Below are 23,943 nucleotides of genomic sequence, written 5' to 3' on the forward strand. Positions count from 1 at the left end.
ACTGATACTCTAAAAAATTCCATTTTTTAATTTCTCAATTTGTACCATTTCTTAAAATGGTAGAAAGGTCTGACTGAGGGTCACTTTAACTACTAGAAATCCAAGTCTAGAAGTGTAAGCCATAACTTCAAGTGTAAAACTCAAAACAGAGCCTCACTTCTTCAATTCCACTGCAAAACAAAGTGACTACATCATGACTATACATTTACCCACTGAAAGACTTGACAAGATTACTAAACCTGCTTACCTAATAAAAGAAGTAATTTAAATATCATGCATGGTGTATTATCTTATGTAGGTTTCTTTGTATTGGATTAGCGAGAATTTTTGCATGCATAAAATCTCTGCTCTTTAGGAGTAGGGTTTGCTACATCTTTTATACACAATGTTTTTTTTTTTCAGATGCATGTTATATTGTGTAAGGATTTCATCTGTATGCTTGTATCGCTTGTAAAAGGATTTTGAATTACTCGTTTTGTGAGTAGAGTGACACTGAGATGAGAATTCTTACAAGTGTATCGGTTAAATTTACAGTACTGCAACCAATGTGATCATAAAAGTTAGACAACTTCCTTATTACACCATAGCACATGCTTTATTTGCTTAAACGGATGTCTTTTTGATTTTAAAGCATCTAATAATAATAATAAGGCCCGGTCTCCCATAGTGCAAAGTCTGGTACTAGGGGGATTGAGGAGGTTGGCAGTGCGGCGGGTGCGTGAGGAAGTCTGAGGAGTGAGGAGTTCTTTAAGATAGTGTGGAGCATGTCCATGAATGCACTGATGTGTGATGAGGGAGACCTTATATTGAATTCTGAGTTCAATGGGCAGCCAGTGGAGTGATTTGAAGATGGGTGTGATGTGGTCATGCTTGCGCGCCCTCGTCAGGACCCTAGCAGCGCTTTTCTGGATGCATTGAAGCCTCTGGATGCTTTTACTAGGGATCCCAATGAGGAGTGCATTACAGTAGTCCAGCCTGGAGGAGACAAAGGTGTGGTTGAGCTTTTCAGCATCTGCCAGGTTGAGTGATGGATGGAGTTTTGCAACGTTCCTGAGGTGGTAAAAAGAAGTCTTGCACAGGTGTTTGATGTGGGTCTCGAATGTAAGGTGAGGGTCCATTTTAACACCGAGGTTGGCGACTGAAGTAGACAGGGGGATGTTTTCACTGGAGAAAGAGATACTGATAAGGGTGGATGATCTGACCTGGTGTGGAGTGCCAACAAGGATGGCTTCAGTGTTGGAGCTGTTAAGTTGTAAGAAGTTTAGCTTCATCCATGCCTTTATCTCCTCCAGGCAGGTAGTGAGTGAGGAGGATGTTGTGGTCCACAGTGTCAAATGCAGCTGTAAGATCCAAAAGTTTGAAGAGGGATGGGGAGCCGGTGTCAGCTGTCATCAGAAGATGACGAGGCAACTTTTTCCTGAAAAAAGTGATGAAGCTGTTGCACCGCCCCTCTGAGATATCAGAGATGGGGAGTCCTTGTGGTTTGAGGAGATGGTTTAAGGTGGAGAACAATTTCTTGGAGTTGCCAGGGCTATTGTTGATGATGTTTGAGTAGAACTGTGACCTTCCATCCCTGAGAGATTTAGCATAGGCCTTTTGATGTTCTTTATAGGCTTGCTTGTGTATGGTCAGCCCTGATGCTATGAAGCGCCTCTCCAGGACATGCCCAGCCTTCTTCACCTCCCACAGCTCACTGGTGTACCATGGGGCTGAGTGCAAGAAGGTTCTGGTCTTCAGAGATGCATGGAAATCCAGCAGGGTGTTTAGTGACTGGTTGTAGTATTCAACTGCCTCCGTGACTGAGGCGAGGTCCGCAGGATTGGAGGAGAGATGTTGAAGGTCAGAGGCCAGGGCATCTGTGCTTATGCTTTTCAAGTTCCTGAAATGGATCTCCCGCTTGGGCCTGGTGTATGGGGAGGGGAAAGACAGCTCCAATGAGATGGTCTTGTGGTCTGATACACCCAGATCATACACCTGCAAGTTGCTGATGGGAGCGGAATTTGTGATGATCAGGTCTAGAGTGTGTCCCTTTAAGTGTGTGGGGACATCAATGTGCTGTCGGAGGTTGAGACAGTCCAGTAGTGGAAGGAAACCGGTGTCTCGGAAGTGCCGGTCCCTGCCAGGTTCGGCCTTGTCAATGCAAGGCCACTGGCAAATAAAACATTTATTTTAAGGGATTTCTTTATGTCCCATGGATTGGATTTTCTTTGTGTAACGGAGACGTGGCTGAGTACTGGTGAGTCCACCCCTCTTACTGATCTCTCACCACCTGATTGCTGCTATTTTAACTCCCCGCAATCATCTGGCTGAAAAGGAGGAGGAGTCGCAGTTGTTTATAAAAATGACTTTAAATGCCGGCAGATCTACCTCCAATCCTCCATCACAAGCTTTGAACTCTGCCTATTTGAACTGGGCCACTCTCATGTTAGCTTGTGCGCTGTCATTTATCGACCACCAAAGTACAATAAGAGCTTTATAAGTGACTTCTCCGAATTTCTGGCCGAAATTCTGCCAAAATACGATCGTGTCCTTATTATTGGTGATTTTAATATTCACACCTGTTGTCCTGACGAGCCAATCTCCAGGAACTTTTTAAATGTTATTGACTCTTTTAACTTCGTGCAGTCTGTGTCTGGTCCTACTCATGAACTCGGGCACACACTCTACTTAGTGCTCTAGCATGGTCTGTGTGTTTCCAACATGGACATTTGCCCCCCCCCCCCCTAAATGAGAATAAGACTGAAGTAATGCTGTTTGGACCAAGTTGCTGTCCCCCCCCCTCCAACATTGACCTTGGCCCGCTATCATCGTATCTCAAGGACTGTGTCACTAACCTGGGGGTTAAGTTCGATCCTGATTTTAAATTTGAGAAACAAATCAGCGGTGTAGTACAAAAAAGCTTTTATCAATTACGTCAAATAGCAAAGGTGAAACCCATTTTATCTAAGCCCGATTTGGAGAAATTAATCCACGCTTTTGTTACAACCCGCCTTGACTATTGTAATTCCTTGTACATAGGAATTAGCCAGGCTTCCCTTGCTCGTCTCCGACTCGTGCAGAATTCTGCTGCACGCCTGCTAACCCAGTCCCGCAGGTGTGAGCACATCACTCCCATCTTGGCGTCCCTACACTGGCTCCCCGTGCACTACAGAATCAACTTTAAACTTCTGTTACTTGTTTTTAAATGCCTAAACAACCTTGCCCCTCCTTACCTATCTGTTCTGCTTCAGCCTTACTGCCCGCTTCGATCCCTAAGATCAGCCGATCAGCTGTTGCTGGCAGTCCCTAAAACACGGCTAAAGCTCAGAGGTGACAGAGCGTTTCACGCCGCTGCCCCCAAGCTTTGGAATGAGTTGCCTTTAAAGGTCAGACAGGCCTCCTCACTCCCCGTTTTTAAATCCCTTTTAAAAACACACTTTTACTCTGTGGCCTTTAATACCTTGTAGGCTGTTATCTTGTAAAAAGGCACCTGCTGTGAGCTTGTTCTGTCTCTCCATTTTTTTTCCTTGACTTGTTCTTTATTCTTGTTTTTAAATGTTTTATTTATATAAAACATTTAACATAAAAAAACATAAACGCACTGTTTATTTATGCCTTTTATTTTTCTTACTTTGTTTCTTATCCTGACTGTTTTATTTAGGTTCATTGTTAAATCAGCAGCAAATGTCAGAGATTCCAGGGCTGAGGACTGAGTCCGGGCTGAAATCTCTAATAGGAGAGGTTTCAGAGTCTAAGGAATTAAGAGGTTGGGCTGTCGGCATCCCTGCGGGGGGTGACCGGGAAGTCTGAGTCAGCTACTGCTGTGACTCGACACTGGGGAGCAGGCTGTGAATTCAGATCTAGAAGGGAGACGTCCTGTGATGGATCTTTAGAGTTCATTACGATCTGAATAAGACCAGAGTGTGGAACCTGTGTCCAGCGGGACTGTAAGACTCTGAGTGAAGGACTCAAGAGCAAATAGTGTGATGTATTATTAAGGGCGACGTCCCTTACAAAAAAAAAAAAAAAAAACAGACCCGACCAACCAAATTCCTGATGGTTCAGAGCCAGGGACAAGAGATACTAGCTGAAATCTCTGACAGAGCTAGTTTTGAATTTAAACTCAAATTTTGTCTAGTCTGGTGGCAAGGAGTCGCGGGCGTGATATAGGCTATCACGCCCTGGACCCTTGGCCTATTGCCTTTTGGTGGCAAGGAGCCGCAGGGGTGATAAGGCCTATCACGCCCTGGGCCCTTGGCCGTCTAGCTCAGGCAGTGTACTGAGCCTGTTGTTATTTTATGTTATTTTATATTTTATGTTACTGTATTTTATTATTGCTATCATTCTAAATTTTTATTTCCCTTTTTATTGACTGTTTTTATTGTTTTAATTTGTGTCTTGTTGCTTTTAATGTTTCTGTAAAGCACTTTGAATTACCTTGTGTTAAATTGTGCTATATAAATAAACTTAAAAAAAAAAAAAAAAAAAAAAAAAATTATATGTCTTACTGTGCAGCACTTTGGCTACCCCTGTGGTTCTTTTAAATGTGCTATACAAATAAAGTTGTATTGTATTGTATTGTATTGTATAGAAGGTTAGCTTGCATTTGAATGCAAGGCATTCAGCTGAGAACAGTGAGGGCAGAGGGAGGGGGGACAGTTCTGATTCCTGCCGGTACTGCCACCTCGACCCCAGCTGCAAGCTTTCTCTAAGAAGTTATATCCAGAAGGGCAGGCTTCATTTAGAGAAGTACACCTCTAGCTGGTTCCAGGTCTATGTAAGGCACATCAAGTGTAGCCCCTTATCCATGATGTGATCTTGAATGAAAGATGCTTTATTGTTTATGGATTGTACATTTAGAAATTCCAGTTCAACCATGCGTGGGGAGGTGAATCTCCGTACAGGTCGTAATAGGGTAAATTCCACTCCTCGCACTCTGTAATTCGGTCCGTGTCTTCTGGCCTGCTGGGTATGTGGAAATCTCGCGGTGTTTCCTATGCTGAGGTGCGGAGATCTTCTGTGTACATACACCAGGTGCGACAGCGCTTGGATGAAGCGTCACAGGTGCGACAGACCAGATGGAGGGGATAGTGCTCACAGCCCCAGTGTGGTACTGGAAGCTTCATCAGGAGCCCCGGTGAATATACCGGGGCCGGCGAAGGAGTCGAAGAGATTTGATCACAGCGACAGAGTCCGGTGTGGAATGGGTGATGAGATCGTGGAGCTCCACAGAGGTGTACTGAATCCTTCCCATGGCCAAGGAAGAGCAACAGCTAACAGTGGCTAACGCTAGTGCTGGATGGAAAACAGCCCAAGTAGTCCAAACTTCGCCAGAATCACAGCAGTCCCAGCAGTCCGGATCACCCAGATGCCATGGCAGACGCAGCAGTCCCTCTGGACACCTGGCAGCCAGCACGAGTGTGAAGATAGCCACCACCGTGGTAAGTCAGGTGACAGCTGTGGATGGAGGAGCAGCCATTGGTGGAGGAGCAGATCGATAAACCATAACAGCCACAGTGGATCGGTGAGCGAGTCAGTAAAAAACTTTGTAATCTTTACATGGTAGCTCAGCAGAGTGATGGTAAAGAGCAAAAAAGGCACAAGAAATGACAAAAAAACGACTCAGATTCAGACAGATTGAAAAGCGGCGACATACATGCCAGCGTCCTCTCAACGTAACCACTCTCTCTCTCTCCCACATGCACGCATCTATGCTTCACGAGGCTGTGTAATGCAGTATTCCACCTCAATGACCCAAACATACCTTTGTATGAAATTCCTGTGTGCCAGAAATTTTGATGAGTATATATTCAAGTGAACATACTGTCACACTATAGGATGTAAGGATTGTTATTGTGCCCTAAGAGGTTCAGAACTAACCATAATTAATAGCAGCTGATCAATTTTACTCAAGCAGTTTTCCTCAAAATCTAATTTTTGATGTTCAATTCTATGAGAATTTTTTCTGCTTATGCTGTCAATTTGGCCTTCTAAAGTCTGATTAAAAGAGCAAAGAAACAAAATTCAGCTGAGTGTCTCATATTTTGTGCGAGTGCACATCAAACACTGGAATCTAAATGCATTAAAGATGAAATTCACTGGGTTTAAGGTTTTTTTTCTTGCATCACTTCAAATAGATAGGACAGGAAAGGACTAAAGTGGACGGTGTCGTCCTTTTTGTTGCAAACGTAGGCATGTAAAGCTCTTTGAGACTGTAAACAGTGATACTGGGCTCTAAATAAACTTGAACTTGAACTAATGTAAAATGTTCCATTGCCCACTGGTACCTCCCTGTCCAACAGTGCTCACCAGCAGGTGAGAGCCAACCCCAGATTCACTCTCACTGTGGAACGAGCTTTGTCCACCTGGCATTTCACCTTGCTAGATTTCCTTTTTTCCACAGTCCATAATTTCTGTGGCTTTCTATTAAATGTGGTTCTATTGATCTGGCACTGCACACTGTGATTAGCTGGGAGCTACACACCCACTGCCCAAAGGCCAAAGCCCAGAAGAGTCCCAAGCTCAGCAAAATAAAAAAAATCCAGGCAAAGGGCAGTGTCTCTGAAGACACACACACCAACACACACTGCTTGTGGTTCAGTGGTCATGATGGAGAGGTATACAGGAAAATTCTACTCATCCTGCCTTTAACATACACATGATCTCCAGCCCTTGTAAAACTGAACTTATTTTGACAATACTGTTGACAGCCAGCACCACTGTGGCTTTAAAAGACACCGCAAATGCTGTCATACTCCAGCAGCTCCACAAATTACATTTCTGCTGCACTGCATCTCACTTAGCTTGCATAAGCCTAAAAAACTTATTGACCATCCACTTTGATGAAGTGATTAGTTATACTTCGGTGCTGGGTGAGTGAGAAAGTGATTGTATGGCACTTACACTGGCAACCACCGCAGGCACCAGCATTAGGGCTGGGACCCGTTTGGATTTTAACGATTCCGATTCCTTAACGATTCCCTCTTAACGATTCCGGTTCCTACTGGTTCCGATAACGGTTCCAAATATATACATTTTTGTATTTTTTTAATGACACCATTATACTTAAAATAAACAAGTAATAAACAATAAGCTGCTGCCAGCTTGAATGGATTGACTTGACTGTTGCTGCTGGTCTTACTCTTATCTCAACTTTCTATAGAAAAATGTAACATTATATTAATGAATGATTAATTTAGAGCCAATTTAACAGCAGTTGAGTAAGTTGTAACTAAGTACAGACAGATTTATGTTTGCTGATTTTGCTGTGTGGGGGGTAGTGTTAGTGTAATGTAGTGTTAGTGCATGTTGTAGAACATAATAAATTATCTTGAAAGAGTAGATGTTTACCAGTAAGCTTGACTTACTTAACAATATGTTAAATTATTATTTGTTTTAAAAACGTAAATTACTTATCAAACAGACCTAACAATTCATCTACCAATGAATGAGCAGGAATATGCCCGAGCCCACTCAGTCTTGTAGGTGAGGTGACGTCACCGCAGTCGCTTCAGTGCACACAACTGAAAAATGAATGCAAAATGAATGCAGATGAGAAATTCCAGGAATCGTTATGGGAACCGGTTTCACGAAAATGATGGATCCGGCTCCATTTCTTCAATTCATCGTTTATTCGCAAAACCTGTTTCCACAGCAAAAAGTCGCATTTTCTTTTATCAACACGCTGAGAAAACCACCCCCTCCAAGCGTAAAAACTTTTTTGCGAATTTTCAGCCGTTTTTCAAATTTCTGGCGTTTCCATCCAAGTTTTTTTTTCTCGCAATTTCTGAAAATGCGAATAAAAATAGGTGGATGGAGACCCAGCTACTGATTGGATTGTCTGAATTACCATCTCAGCCATGTCATTAGTTGTTGCTGCAATGAGAGGATAAAAACAAGACTCAAATCACAACACACCATGACAGGGATGGAGAGGCAACAAGATGGCCATTTCGTCTCCCGCAACTTGGTAGGTTAGGTCAAGTGTACCTATCTACAGAGGAGTGTTGTGGAATTAGATTACCTATTAAGCTTATTGTCAATAATGATGGATAATGTTTCAGTTATGACTGTGTTTACTCTGTCGGGGTTGAATGGCACAGCGAACCACAGAGTCACTCTCTTCTGCCTCACTCTGTTGTGTTACTGTGTGATTTGGCTGATTAATGTGACTATCATTGTTGCCGTCATTGTAGACAAAAGCCTTCACGAGCCCATGTACATCTTCCTGTGTAATCTCTGCATCAATGGACTTTATGGGACATCAGGCTTTTACCCCAAATTCCTCATGGATCTGTTGTCTCCTTCTCATGTCATTTCTTACACCGGATGCCTGCTACAGGGATTTGTGATACACTCCTCAGCTTGTGGTGACTTCACTATCCTAGCTCTGATGGCCTATGACAGATATATGGCAATATGTCGTCCTCTGGTGTACCACTCTGTTATGACCAAACAAAGAGTGTGTTTGTTAGTGTTTTTGACCTGGCTTTTGCCACTTTATTTGATGTTCATGAGCACAATAACAACAGCAAGATCAACATTATGTGGCTCACACATACCCAAGATCTACTGTGCTAACTGGTTTATTGGAAAACTAGCTTGCTCTATGTCAATTGCCAACATTGTTATTCCATATTTTGGTATTGGTATTTATTTGTCCCATGCTATTTTTGTTGTTTGGACTTATATGTTTTTAACAAAAACATGTGTAAAGTCGAAAAAAAACAGGAGGAAGTTTGTACAAACATGTGTGCCACATTTATGCTCTGTAGTCAATGTTGTTGTTTCTGTGTTTGTTGATTTAATGTACATGCGGTTTGGCTCAAAAGAGTTATCACAAGACCTCCAAAACTTCATGTCAATAGAATTTCTCTTGATTCCTCCAATTGTCAATCCTCTAATATATGGTTTCAAAATGACAAAAATCAGAAACAGAATTCTGAGTTTTGCCTGTAGTTTAGGTTGGAAAGTATCATAACAAAAATCATGAGTACAGACGGGTATTGTTAGGATTTTATCAATAATACTACTCTTAATGATACTCCTTATTGGTTGAGTTCTTTATCAGTATGCTTATTGGTTCTTTTTCATTAGTTAATTGCTTTTTAAATATATATATTTTCAAAAGATTACATTTAAGATAGGATTATTCTTTATCTGTAATTTAAATTTAACTAAATGTCTCTACAGAAGCAAAAGCAAAGTTCACAATAGCAAAGTGACTTTGATATCTCATTGGAAATAAATCTATAATGTTAATAAATTAAAGTTTCCTGACATCAGCCATTCTCAGTCATTCATCCTGTCCTTTGTCCTCAGGCAGAGGGAGGAGGGGCTGCTTTGTGTCGGCCAGGAGCGAAGTTTGCAAGAATGCTTGGTAAACTTAAACAGATAAAAGACTACAGCCAGCTTTTGTTTTAGTTTGATTGTAACAATCCACTCTTAGCTAAGCTAGCATGCTGTGCTTATGCAAAACGACAACAGTGGATGAGACTGTGGGCAAAGCAGATGAAAATATCCCTTTCCTACATGTTTATGCTTAATGAACAGATATATTGCTAAAGTACTGGCTTTTTATTTATGAAAGGTTGTACTGCAGTTACATTAACGCATAGTTGTTGTCAGTTCAAGTAGAATATTATCTTTCAATCCACCACAGCCTCTCTGCTTGGCTGTCCGCTCCCTGTTTATGAGTGTTTGTGTATGTGGAGGAGCTCAGCCCTAACACAGAATGGAAGAACTGTTAATGTCAGAGTTTATCTTTACTAATTTCGGGATTTCTTTCCACAGAGATCTCCAACTCTCAATATCATGTAACAAATTTTGTTGTTTGTACATGCCCTTGATATTTTAAAGATGATTTTAAAGATTACATAGGTTGCTTACATTTCAGTGAGTAGATAATATTACAAATGAGTACAATCAATAAATGCTGAGTGTTTATATCTAGTCTGTCCTGATAATTTTTTTTTTTTTTTTTTTTTTTTTTTACCAGAATAACAACATTTTATCACTATTTAACATTTAAATAATAATAGTTTTAGGCCAGTAGTGTTCATGAGTGTTAGCTTCACAGCTAAGGACAACTTCTCCATCACATCATTTTTGTGTTTAATTATTAGTTATGAAGTTTCATCCTATCCCACGTATTTGTATTTGAGATCTACCTTTATATCTTGGTAACTTGTTGGTTTTGAGTACATTTGAACCAGGGAAGACACAACAGGTAATGCACAAAACTAGACAAAGACAGGGCCTTAACCCTGGTAGGGTGGTGCAGCACACACACTGAATTTCAGCACTGGAGTAAGATATATGCGGCCAGGTGTGACGCATACAAAGCATGCATGGAACATGAAACATTTATAGAGTATGTGTGTGAGAATGAATGAGAGCGTAGGTTTTGTAGAAGGGGAAGTTAGTGTTTTTTGTTATTTTGCTAATGCTTTATTGTACATCTGTGAGGTTACTGTTTTTTGTACCATATGTCTTCATTGTACTTTGTGATTTCATTGTTTTTTTTAATAGACAACTTTTATTCTTCAGCTTTTTTTCTGTTCTGGTCCGATTCCGTTACCTGGGCTTTGGGTATCAAATGAAATCAATTACTGATCCAGTTCCAAGGATTATTGTTATTAATGCTGGTTGGCGTTATGTGCAAGGTTACATGACGCTGTCGTAAACCACACAAAACGTCTTATTAAAAGAACAAAAATATACAAGGATACATTAAATGTAAACGTATTCCATAGCAATTCCTGCATTTTCCCCTACCACTGCCTTGGTTACCAGGAGGTAACAAGCTGGAGCAATGGATAAGGGAGTTGTAAGCAAGTGACTGAAAAGGCAGCACACTTGGCCACCAACCGGCTGGCAAACCAAATAAACCTTACGGCGCCAAGTGAGAAAGTTTCTGCAGAATTAATCATTTTCTAATGCAGAGCTCATATGTATAAACATTATATCTGAGGACGCAGACTTAATCTAGCATTTGTGTTTTGCCCTTTTTATGCTGAGGCTCAGTGTTCAGAAGCGACATAGGCACATGGCACTCATACAGAAACACTGAACTAACTAATGACCCAATCATTTTGGTGAATGGACCAAAATGAATTGAAACTTCCAAATGAACGATGACACCTACCCACCACTGTGCTGTGTTTCACCAATGGCGGGACTTAGCCTGTCCAAACACCCAGCCACCCACCCACCCACATACACAGAGCAGTCAAAATACAGTCTCTGAGCAAAGTCAACTGAGAATAGACAGAGTTCCTGCCTGAGTTCCAGAAAACAGTTTTGATGACAATACAAATCACAGTGGATGAACCTTACTGTGCACCCACTGAGCCGTTGCTTATTAACATGTAGAAAAAGACCTTGAGCGTCCTACCCTGAAACATGCATAGAATATTGTGCACGGCAAGCCGTGCACTGACAGTTTCACTTCTTGCAGCCACACCTGATCATCTTGTAATCTTCACGTACATTGATTGGCCTAAGTGACCTGTTGCATTTGTCTTTTTCCATCCAAATTCATCAAGTCTCAACACGGGCTGCAGATTTACATTGAGATTTTGTCATAACATTGCTTGAAAGTGGGTGTTCTTATCATTCTCAATGAATGCTTTCTTCATTAGCAGTAGAGAAGCTAGATTTGAAGCAGACATGTCCTTTCCCTTTCTTTTTTTCCCAGATAAATACCCTCATGTGTAACATGTCCATGTTCTCCTTTAAGCCATAACAGGCTGAGATAAAGACAGTGGCTTCATCGAGGACTTGCTGGAATGGTAAGTCCATACTGCCAATGGCCAGTAGTTGCATATGGAGGACTAAAAGGGACAGAATGAAATAAATAAATACATCTTTAAATAAATACTTAAAAGTGTCATTAATTAATTAAAATGGGAATTAAATAAATAAATGTGTCATTAAATGTGTCATTAATCCATTAAAATACCAGTTCATTTAATGTAAAAACATATGTATATAATTATTTCATTATTTATTTAATTATTTCATGGACCGGTGTTGCAGTGCTTCATGAATTAATTTTATCTGTCAAACTCACCCATCAAAGTCAGTGGGCGGATCCTAACACCTGATTGGTTACCCAGCACAGCAAGTCAAGACAGATCGACTTCATATAAGCGATTGATGCAGAGCAAGTAAACATATTCTAGAGTGAAAGTTTTTAACTGTTTTGCTTAACCCAGACGCTCAGGTTGCATAACCTACAGCCGAGAGACTTTACTAAACATCAGAGTAAAGCATGCTGCAAGAACTGAGGCTCTCTGCTTTGATGTGGACACACTACGCCAGCACGGGATTTTACCTGCGTCTACACCGGCCGTCACCAGGGAGAGGAGGGAGCGCAAGCGGTGCGAACGTAAACAAAGGAAGGGGAAGAGAGCCGGGATCCACGCTAGGCTAGAGGCTAGAGGCTACAGGCTAAAGGCTACAGGCTAAAGGCTAACCTCCCCAGACCAGCAGGACCGTGGCTCTTGCTCTCTAATGTTCGCTCCCTCGACAACAAGCTGGACGAGCTACGCTTGCTAAGACACCCGCAGGAGAGAGACTGCTGTGTGCTTGCTTTTGCGGAGACATGGCTCCATGGAAACATCCCATCCCTGCAGGAGTAGAGCACTGAACATTGCCAGAGACCCCTCTCACCCGCTCCACAAATACTTTGAGCTGCTGCCATCAGGCAAACGGTGAAAAGCAAAACCGCCAGAATGAGCAACAGCTTCCTCCAGAAAGCTGTTAGACTTTTAAACTGCTAACTTTACCATCAGTCGGGGATCCTAAGTGAAAAACTCTATCTCATTTTGTGTGCACTACTGCTGTATGTGTAGCTTAATGACAATAAAGCTTGATTTGATTTGATTTGATTTGATATTCTGACACACTTGGTGGCGCAACCTTTACTCGGTTCAAGCAAATGGGGGACTTGCAGGGGCAAATGTTATTGCGGTGCGCGATGCGTGCTAGATAGGTGCAGCCACAAAATGTCGAGAAGTTGCCCAGAACTACTCAGAGAAGCAGCAACTTTAACTGGAAAGGCTCTCAGCAAAACTCCTCCGGCTCCGGCAGACTTCCAGGCTTCAGACCTAAGCAATCGATTAGGCTATATTCGCGTTAGTCCCGCCCACTGACTTTGATGGGTGACTTTGACAGATAAAATTAATTCATGAAGCACTGCAACACCGGTCCATAAAATAATTAAATAAATAATGAAATAATTATATATGTGTTTTTACATTAAATGAGCTGGTATTTTAATGAATTAATGACACATTTATTTATTTAATTCCCATTTTAATTAATTAATGACACTTTTAAGTATTTAAAGATGTATTTATTTATTTCATTCTGTCCCTTTTAGTCCTCCATAGTTGCAAACCCGCTTACACGACTTTGACAACAGAGCCTTTTTCCAACCCATAGTAAGACCCCACAGTGACACATCCTGATATGGCCCATGCCATGACTGTCATCATTGGGATCAGATGGCTTCATATCCATCAGGGGTATGTAGAGTGCTTTTGTCTTGGCCTGAGGGACAATGGTCCTGCTCCCTGTCATACTAAGATCAGCCTCTGAAGCTCTTCTAACCGTAACTACTTGGCGAGCCCTTTGTGGGTTAATATCTGAAAATGGATTGAATATCTGAAAATGCTCAAGAAATGTCACTGGGCAAAAAGTGTTAATATTCCTTACTTTGTTATAAAAATACATTGCACATGAAATCCTTTGTGAATAACCATCTTGCAAAGTAAATTTGATCCATTTCATTTTGACTATTTTGCATGAAATCGCATAAACATCTATTTTCCGGGGCTTTCGGTGCTCCAGGCATTCATTCATTCATCTTCTAAACCGCTTATCCTCACTAGGGTCGCGGGGGGGTTGCTGGAGCCTATCCCAGCGCTCATAGGGCGAAGGCAGTGAAACACCCTGGACAGGTCGCCAGTCCATCGCAGGGCTGCTTCAGGCATAAAGAAGTTAATATCTGAAAATGCTTGAGGGATATCACCAGGCACCCTCCTTATTCTGTGGAGGTATCCCTAAGCTCATCATATTCAATTTATCAGCGTTGTGTTTCACCTGTGCACTGTAAATCAAAGATTCACTTCAGGGAAGTTTGCCTCATCTTCTGAACTTGGTCCCCCTGCCAAGTTTACATGTGATAGAATGATCGCACCAAGGACAGACCCTGTTGAGACCAACCCCTTCTGGGGCACCTGTCTGGCTTTTGGGGGATCTCGCTTTGCCAGATGTGGCGTGTGTCCTTTTAGGCTCCATCAGAGACTCGATTCTGCCTGTGGGCCCCCAGTGTCAACTTCTCCCTTAAGGCGAGACACGGCAGGCAAAATCATCGATTTTTCATGCAGTGGTCAATTAAAGTCAATTAAGGTCAATCAAAGAGATTTTGGGCTCTTTCACTCCATGAACATGTAATCTTTCAAACTACCATGAAGAAAATGTCCAAATTATACATTTATGTGTTTATTTCATCGCGTTTGGTCTGCTAGAGGGGTTAAATTTACTCCGCGCTGGGCGGAGTTCCAGTCCACTGCTCTCTCACTGAAGCGGAGTCTCCGCTCTCCGTCTCCCACACATGCACACAACGCAATGTTATCCAAACAAGGGCATTTCCTTTCTACCAGCAACCAATCATGAACATCCAAAGGGGTATTTAAAGCTAGGAGCGTAATCTCATTGGTCTGTGTTGGTTTCTGGTATCATGATTCGTTCAGACGCTTCACGCGGTATATTTGACATATCCTTTTCGCGGGATTTGTTGTCAATGAATGAACGCAATGTCGGGAAAATCAGTAAAGAGGAGACAACAACTGTTAAAAGCCAGGGAATGCAAAAGGAAGAAAGCAGATGAATTACCCCGTGAAAAATATTCGGGAAGCGCTTCTTCGCGTAAACTGTCGATGGGAAACCGGGGGGAGTTGGATCTTGTGAATACCGACACGCATGCCACACAGCAGTGGCTGCTTGTCCATGTCGCCCGACTGAACGAGCTAATAAATGATTTAGTTTGTCCAAATTGTGCTGGGTCAAGGCTGACAATAATTATAGATGAGAAAAATCAGGGGTTTTGCAGCAGCCTGTTGCTGGAGTGCCGTCTGTGTCACACAGACAAGTACAGGAGGAGTGTTTACACGTCGCCGCGACTTCAAGATGAATCCCGTAGTGATGTGGCGTTTGACGTCAATGTGAGGATGGTCCTCTTGGCCCACGAGTTGGGTCTGGGGTATGCTGCCCTAAAAAAAATAAGTAAGGTGTTGGGGATCCCTGCCCTTCACCTTAAAACCTATCAGAGGCACGACAAGAGAGTGACAGGTATGGAGACAGGGAGGGAATTAGCCCCACCTTGCAATATTATGACATTACTGTAACATTATCTGTTGTGTATGGATGGAATAAATATGCATTTATAAGAACAGAATAAAGTGCCATCATGCATTATGTTGGTCAGTTTTGCTTGTACAGTGCAGATTTCGATTCAGTGGCAAAAATGAAGAAAGAAAATAAATCTTCAAATCTAATATGATTGCTTTATGACAAAATCATAGACGGAGTTTGCGGGGGGGGGGGGGGGGGGGGGGGGGGGGCGTAGCGTCTGAAATGTGTCACTACATTGAGTCAAAAATAGGTCCAATATTTTTTTTTCTGTATACATATCTACAAACATTTAAGCAATGCAATAAAATAAGATTATTTTCAGAAATAAATCTGAATTACATTATGTTTGGTATTGTAATAAATAAAATAATAATAAAAAAAAATGTTTGGCCCCCCCAGCGCAAATTTCAAACTCCGCCTATGGACAAAATGTGTACACTGGGCAGACCTAGTGTGTGTAATAGTGAATAGTAGCTGCAGCCCTCCACTCTCTGTGCCTGAGCAGACTTTTTACCAGCTCAAGCAGTTTAGTTACAAGCTCCAGCAGCCTCACACCACAGTACCTTTACTGAAGCATGTGGCAGCTCCGGCCCGAGTGCCCATTGCTCATGCTTCAGCCCTGCTTCCAGTTTCTGCTTAACTGCAACCAGAGATTGTCCAACCTGTGTCACCCCATCCAGCTATGCTGGCTAGATCGGCAACACGTCAACCTCCAGTGCCTATGCTGGAGGCCAAAAGTATGCAAAGCAGTAATCAGAGCAAAGGGTGGCTATTTTGAAGAAACTAGAATATAAAACATGTTTTCAGTTATCTCACCTTTTTTTGTTAAGTACATAACTCCACATGTGTTCATTCATAGTTTTGATTCCTTCAGTGAGAATCTACAATGTAAATAGTCATGAAAATAAAGAAAATGCATTGAATGAGAAGGTGTGTCCAAACTTTTGGCCTGTACTGTATGGTTTGCCTTATACCAATCCCCATACAGTTCCACTTCCTGTAAACCCGGTAACCTTCCTGGGTCTAGAGAGCCTGCAGCATCCCATGCCTCCAGAGTCTGCAGCAGTCTTGGTTTTCCAGTTTCCTGTGTATCCAGTGACCAAGTTTCCTAAGCTTCCAGTGGCCCATTTTCCTGGCTTCACCTCCTGAGTCTTCAGTGGTTCAACCTCATGTGGTTCCTGAGGTCAACCCTCTGGCTTCCTGATGTACAATTCCTGTTTCTTCCATCCAAGGATCCTTGACATGTGTCCTCCTACATTCAGACAAGCTGACCTCTAGACCCGTTCCACCTATGTCACCGGTCCTTGTTGTGGTCCCGTGCACGGCACCAGCCTTGAGAGTGGTGTCGTTCACGTCGCCGGCCTAATGAGGGGGTCCTCCTTCGCCATCTCAAGAGCAGCCACGTTAACATATGACAATTCCTTGGCACACAGAGGTTGCTCAGTATAGTTCCTTTGCACAAAGAGGAGTTCTTGCCAGTGGTCAGTCACAAGCACTTGGGGCGCAATAGAGTAAACTAGTTTGTCTCGTGTCACTAAAAGACATCACTTCAAACGTTAAAAGGTTGCTAATCACTGTTGTAAGTGTTGGACTCATCTACTCAGACCAAGAGATGCCCTACATTGTCCAGAATTGCTAGTCACTGCTTGATTTAAAAAAAAAAAAACCTCAACATGGCACTTCAGTGGTGACATTTACTTACCTCTCTAGGTTTTTACTCTTCAGTGAACCCAAAAGCCAAATGCTTTTTGTCTGTACCATGATGTAATGCTGTTATTATTGCTGTATTGAATTGATATTTTAATGTTTATGTCTTTAACATCGATTGTGTATTTATTATTACATTTACATTTTACTGTGTAAATTATTCACTTTTATTTATTATTTTAATTGCTTTTGTATTGTATGTACATTTGTATTGTCATCAGAACAGAACTGCAAAAGAGAGCTTGCTCTCAATTGACCCGCCCTAAATGAATAAAGCTATGACAATGATCTCCCATCTCAGCCATGTCATTAGTTGTTGCTGCAATGTGAGGATAAAAACAAGACTCAAATCACAACACACCATGACAGGGATGGGGAGGCAACAAGATGGCCATTTCTACTCCAGCAACTTGGTAGGTTAGGTCAAGTGCAGTTGCCTATTGTCAGCATGATGGATAATGTTTCAGTTATGACTGTGTTTACTCTGTCGGGGTTGAATGGCACAGCGAACCACAGAGTCACTCTCTTCTGCCTCACTCTGTTGTGTTACTGTGTGATTTGGCTGGTTAATGTGACAGTCATTGTTGCCATCATTGTGGACAAAAGCCTTCACGAGCCCATGTACATCTTCCTGTGTAATCTCTGCATCAATGGACTTTATGGGACATCAGGCTTTTACCCCAAATTCCTCATGGATCTGTTGTCTCCTTCTCATGTCATTTCTTACACCGGATGCCTGCTACAGGGTTTTGTGATACACTCCTCAGCTTGTGGTGACTTCTCTATCCTAGCTCTGATGGCCTATGACAGATATGTGGCAATATGTCGACCTCTGGTGTACCACTCTGTTATGACCAAAGAAAGAGTGTGTTTTTTAGTGTTTTTGACCTGGCTTTTGCCACTTTATTTGTTGTTCATGAGCACAATAACAACAGCAAGATTAACATTATGTGGCTCACACATACCCAAGATCTACTGTGTTAACTGGTTAATTGGAAAACTAGCTTGCTCTATGTCAATTGCCAACATTGTTATTCCATACTTTAATATTAGTTTTTATTTGTGCCATGTTATTTTTGTCATTTGGTCTTATATGTTGTTAATCAAAACATGTATAAAATCCAAAGAGAACAGGGGGAAGTTTATGCAAACATGTGTGCCACATTTGCTGTCATTACTCAATGTTGTTGTTTCTTTGCTTTTTGATTTAATGTACACGCGGTTTGGCTCAAAAGAGTTATCACAAAACCTCCAGAACTTCATGTCAATAGAATTTCTCTTCATTCCTCCAATCGTCAATCCTCTAATATATGGTTTCACACTGACCAAAATTAGGAACAGAATTCTGGGTGTTATATGGAGCAAAAGTTGACTGAAGTATCTAGACAATAACCATGAACTGGTCTGTGAGGAGCTCCAGCTCATGATTTTAACACAATGAACATGTTTTGTCAAATATACATGGACTTCATTAATTGGATTTTTACAAAAAGCATTGTTAAATTCATTATGTTTATTTCAGCAGTTTGAGTGTCACTCAGATGAAGTATCAGTAATATCATCTATCGGTTAACATTTGTCCAGCACCATTATTCAGTACAATAAGGTGAGTTTATGGAAACTGCTAACAAGAAAGAAATCAATATAGGTCTAATATTTTGAAGGATACACAAGGTCTACATATTTGACTTGATCTGTTATTGATGTTTCCTCTTTTTAATATGTTTGTGCAAGTTTATCACATTACGTTAGTATCATTTTTCATGACATCTGTGCCTCATCATTCAGGTTTCTTATCTCATATACTTGTCCTTCAAATTTTCTATTGCATATTATGTAGCTTTTGAGAGTATTTAATGCAGAAATCTGAATTCAACTTCATTTCCAATTACACTATGCATTTGTACAGCAATTTAAGGCCAAATTAGAGTAAAATACTCAGAAGGTTAGATCAGACAGATCATTTTGATGCAACTCTTTGGAGAAAAAAAAGAAAGAAAAGAAAAAAATGGGATATTGCATGTCTATTTTTTTTTATTGTAACACTTGTGTAGTGTCAAAGTGTAGTGTCAAAGTGAAACTGCACTATAATGTGAACAAAATGCTCATAGAATGGACAGCCTACTCTTTATTTATCGGTGCTACCAACAATCTTTACATTGTAAATACAACTAAGGAAGTTTCTCATGTTATTCTCCTTTCACAGCCTTCACAGATCTGGCAGATCACCACAGTAGCCAAAAAGAAAAGGATCTGGCCTGTGCACACTGTGGCCATGATTACATAGACTTATTAGCAACTGAAATACTCATGGAAACAAGACAAGGTCAAAACCTAGTATATGGCTGGGTGTCTGTTCTAACCTCAGTTCTGTAAAAAGCAGCTGTACGAAAGAGCAGATTTTAAACCCTGATTATTAATAAATAGCTCCGATGCATTTTTATTGTCAAAACAGAATCCAGCACGGTTTTGATGATACAGCTCTGCCGCTATGGTGGCTTGCCTACTTAATTGTTTTGATTGTGACTAGTTGTCTAAAATCTTATCAAATTTTGCCCCTTAGGTCCAGTGAATGCTTTCAGAATGTTTTCAACAATTAACTGTCATGTAGTTCTGATATATTATTAATGATTTATAGGGAAATGATATTTTAGCTCTTTGTGCTGCTTAATTCCTCCAACCATTATAAAATGTTTATTAATGTTAAGCAGTTTAAATGCATAGAGTAAGGCTTATGAGACACTGATTTGCCTGTTCTGAATATATATACATATAAATATATATATATATATATATATATATATACAGTGCAGGCCAAAAGTTTGGACACACCTTCTCATTCAATGCATTTTCTTTATTTTCATGACTATTTACATTGTAGATTTTCACTGAAGGAATCAAAACTATGAATGAACACATGTGGAGTTATGTACTTAACAAAAAAAGGTGAAATAACTGAAAACATGTTTTATATTCTAGTTTCTTCAAAATAGCCACCCTTTGCTCTGATTACTGCTTTGCACACTCTTGGCATTCTCTCGATGAGCTTCAAGAGGTAGTCACCTGAAATGGTTTTCCAACAGTCTTGAAGGAGTTCCCAGAGGTGTTTAGCACTTGTTGGCCCCTTTGCCTTCACTCTGCGGTCCAGCTCACCCCAAACCATCTCGATTGAGTTCAGGTCCGGTGACTGTGGAGGCCAGGTCATCTGGCGCAGCACTCCATCACTCTCCTTCTTGGTCAAATAGCCCTTACACAGCCTGGAGGTGTGTTTGGGATTATTGTCCTGTTGAAAAATAAATGATCGTCCAACTAAGCGCAAACCGGATGGGATGGCATGTCGCTGCAGGAAGCTGTGGTAGCCATGCTGGTTCAGTGTGCCTTCAATTTTGAATAAATCCCCAACAGTGTCACCAGCAAAACACCCCCACACCATCACACCTCCTCCTCCATGCTTCACAGTGGGAACCAGACATGTGGAATCCATCCGTTCACCTTTTCTGCGTCTCACAAAGACACGGCGGTTGGAACCAAAGATCTCAAATTTGGACTCATCAGACCAAAGCACAGATTTCCACTGGTCTAATGTCCATTCCTTGTGTTTCTTGGCCCAAACAAATCTCTTCTGCTTGTTGCCTTTCCTTAGCAGTGGTTTCCTAGCAGCTATTTGGCCATGAAGGCCTGATTCGCGCAGTCTCCTCTTAACAGTTGTTCTAGAGATGGGTCTGCTGCTAGAACTCTGTGTGGCATTTATCTGGTCTCTGATCTGAGCTGCTGTTAACTTGTGATTTCTGAGGCTGGTGACTCGGATGAACTTGTCCTCAGAAGCAGAGGTGACTCTTGGGGCTCTAGTTTCCCGGCGCAGCGCGGGGTGGCGCAGTGAGGTGAACCCCGCGCAGAGCTAGTTTCGACCGGCGAAGCGGGAGAGGCGGACAGTGTCCAAGTTTCGCAGGCGGAGGTTCGCCAAGATGGGAGTGGCGGCACAGCGGGGGGAGGTGCCGACAGATTCGGCTTGGCGCAGTGACAGTTTCGTGCCAAAAGGCTTCGCCGAGGTGCGCCAAAAGCTCGCCGTCTGAAACCACGTCTACTTTCAGCGCAAGGCGGAGCGGAGCTGGCGCAGTGGAAGTTTGGCTGGCTGGCGCACATCACCAAAACCTCACGATCAGCACAAACGGTGCCAATCTCCTTTGATCTGACATCAGCTGTGACGGGACAGTTGATATGGAGATATATGTATGTGCTGATTGTGATCGTAGCATTGAATAGTGTTTTTTTCGGTATTTATTGCATCGTTCATGTGTCTAACATCCCGGAAGCCTGCCTGTGAGGTTTTGGTGACGTGTCCGCACTGCTCGCCGGTCTCCGCTCCGCGCCTGTCTCCTGAGCTCCACTCCGCCTGCGGCAATAGACCTCCATGTCAGCTGTGTAAACTTTCATTACGCCTTCACGCAGCGCATTTTAAAAGCAAGGACAGGGGCTCATTTGATTGTTACATGTGAATCGGCTGTGTCAAACCCACTCCATGCCTTCTCTCCTCCCCTCCGCCGGTAGGAGGGATGGCGGAGTACTTGCGCCACCGAGAACGGCGTGCCAAACTTGGAAAATCCGCCTGGCCACACCCAGTTGGCGAAGCGCATCTGCGCTCCGCCCCCGCCTCGCCTGGTCTGCGAAACTAGAGCCCTTGGACTTCCTTTCCTGAGTCGGTCCTCATGTGTGCCAGTTTTGTTGTAGCGCTTGATCGTTTTTGCGCCTCCACTTGGGGACACATTTAAAGTTTTTGTAATTTTCCGGACTGACTGACCTTCATTTCTTCAAGTAATGATGGCCACTCGTTTTTCTTTAGTTAGCTGATTGGTTCTTGCCATAATATGAATTTTAACAGTTGTCCAATAGGGCTGTCGGCTGTGTAGTAACCTGACTTCTGCACAACACAACTGATGGTCCCAACCCCATTGATAAAGCAAGAAATTCCACTAATTAACCCTGATAAGGCACACCTGTGAAGTGAAAACCATTTCAGAGAAGTTGTGTCCAAACTTTTGGCCTGTACTGTATATATATATATATATATATATATATATATATATATATATATATACATAAATTATTAAGTAATTGCATTAGGGTTACGGTTGCTCAATTTTTAAAAAAAATGTATTGTAATGATTGGTCTGCTCTGATCAATAAAAAAAACTGTTAAGTTACTGCATTTTCTACATCCAATTGGAATTATTATAATGTTTTTTTTGAAGAAGGCTTTTGAAGAAGCTCAATTTTTACTGTTGCTACTCTTAAAATTTCAAATAAGTGTGAAACCATAGTCATATCATATCACTATCAAGATATTTAGCATAAATATCGAGGTATGAAATTTTGTCCGTATCATGCAGCCCTAGCATGCACACACACACTGCCTTAGGTTTAATATGCATTTTTTGGGAATTTTTCCTGTCACAAAATGAGACAAAGATGGTGGTGGTGGGCACACTGCTGTCACATGTAATGGTCCTACAGTAATTCAGTCATGTCTGATGCAACCAGTTAAAACTGTGAATTTAGGCTTACATAGGTCAAAGCAGTTTTCATCACTTACACACTTAGGCCTAAACTTGTGATAATTTATTTTTTAATCACAGAAGGCCTGTGAATAAAAAAACAACAACATTAGTGTGTAATAGGGGTGGGACTTGTACACTTGTACGCGGTTAGCCAATCATAAATGTTTAGAAAAAACACTAACATGTTGTTTGTTCACTCACGAGCGCGATGGCATCCACCAAAAATAGAAGCACTGTTCGGCAATTGTTTGAAAGAAACGTAACTGGAAACATTGTTAAGTGTGCACTGAGTCATGCTGAATAAGCCTTTAAGGGTAGCAGCACAGGATCAATGGTAAACCACCTGCAATGGAAACACACAAATAACCTGGGGACAGAGCCCGGTATCAGTGCAGGTGCAAGTGGAGGACAACACCAGCAAGCTAGCATGAAGGATTTCATATCCAGAAAATGGGACAAGCAACGAAGCGAAGCAATTAACAACTTAATTAAGGAAATGGTCGCCCTCGACATGCAGCCTCTGTCAGTTGTTGAGGATGATGGATTTTACGTGTACACACAGTTGAAGTTAAATTCTGTGTAGAAACGTAGCTGCAGCTGCACTGTAATGGCTGACACAGTGGGGGCAATCACTAAAACTCTGGACAGGAGTGTCATTACATTAACTGTGCTAATGAAGCTCAGATGAAAACAGGAGAACTTATGGCTGCATTCACTGAACCTCACTCCAAAATCACATTTTCTTTGATTTCTCACCGTGAATTTAGTGTGTTCAACCCAGCCAAAAAACAGTTTGCACACTGTGCTTTCTAACAAGTTCATTCAGCATTAACTATGACACACCTTCCTTTGTTTACTTCCACCAATGGAAGAGGCTATGCTGCTCTCAGGGGAAGTTGGACTGTAAAATATCCGTCTTGTCACTTTCCAACTTGTGATACTTTCAGTATGTAACCTCAGACGAAATGAGTGCTTTCAAAAACAAGAAAACTTTCCTTCACAGCATAGATGAGGGAATAGAGCATCCATTTTCCTGAGCTGACACCATTAACAACCCGTGGTCAAAATTTTATAAGTGATAGCCCTACTCTTCTGCCAAGTCCAGTGAATGCAGCATGTGCAGAGTTTTGTCTGCCAATTTGGAAAAGGTTCTATCACGCACCTTAAAGGATGTGACTCAGAGGATGGGACAGTTTATCAAAATAAATCCCTCCACCTTCATTATCAAATCTGATTCAACTTCAACAACTACAATATAATAAAACAGAATAAATATCAA

At 41.7% G+C, this 23,943-nt stretch overlaps 2 protein-coding genes across 2 annotated transcripts; both read left to right on the plus strand.

Annotated features, from left to right (window-relative positions):
• The first annotated feature begins 8,020 nt into the window (after window positions 1-8,020).
• LOC115379535 (olfactory receptor 1D2-like) lies at window positions 8,021-8,959 on the plus strand. The gene has a single exon (XM_030080242.1). The coding sequence runs from the start codon at window positions 8,024-8,026 to the stop codon at window positions 8,957-8,959; it is 936 nt and encodes a 311-aa protein (XP_029936102.1). The 5' UTR covers window positions 8,021-8,023.
• An 8,589-nt stretch (window positions 8,960-17,548) lies between these two features.
• On the plus strand, window positions 17,549-18,481 carry LOC115379951 (putative gustatory receptor clone PTE01). The gene has a single exon (XM_030080936.1). It carries the CDS (start codon window positions 17,558-17,560, stop codon window positions 18,479-18,481), a length of 924 nt encoding a protein of 307 aa, XP_029936796.1. The 5' UTR covers window positions 17,549-17,557.
• Window positions 18,482-23,943: the final 5,462 nt, after the last annotated feature.

This window comes from Myripristis murdjan, chromosome 21, assembly GCF_902150065.1.
Source record: "Myripristis murdjan chromosome 21, fMyrMur1.1, whole genome shotgun sequence".
Lineage (NCBI taxonomy): Eukaryota > Metazoa > Chordata > Actinopteri > Holocentriformes > Holocentridae > Myripristis > Myripristis murdjan.

Bases quoted from the DNA above. Each gene is read 5' to 3' on its own strand.
- LOC115379535 (XM_030080242.1), top strand. From the start codon at position 8,024: ATGATGGATAATGTTTCAGTTATGACTGTGTTTACTCTGTCGGGGTTG.
- LOC115379951 (XM_030080936.1), top strand. From the start codon at position 17,558: ATGATGGATAATGTTTCAGTTATGACTGTGTTTACTCTGTCGGGGTTG.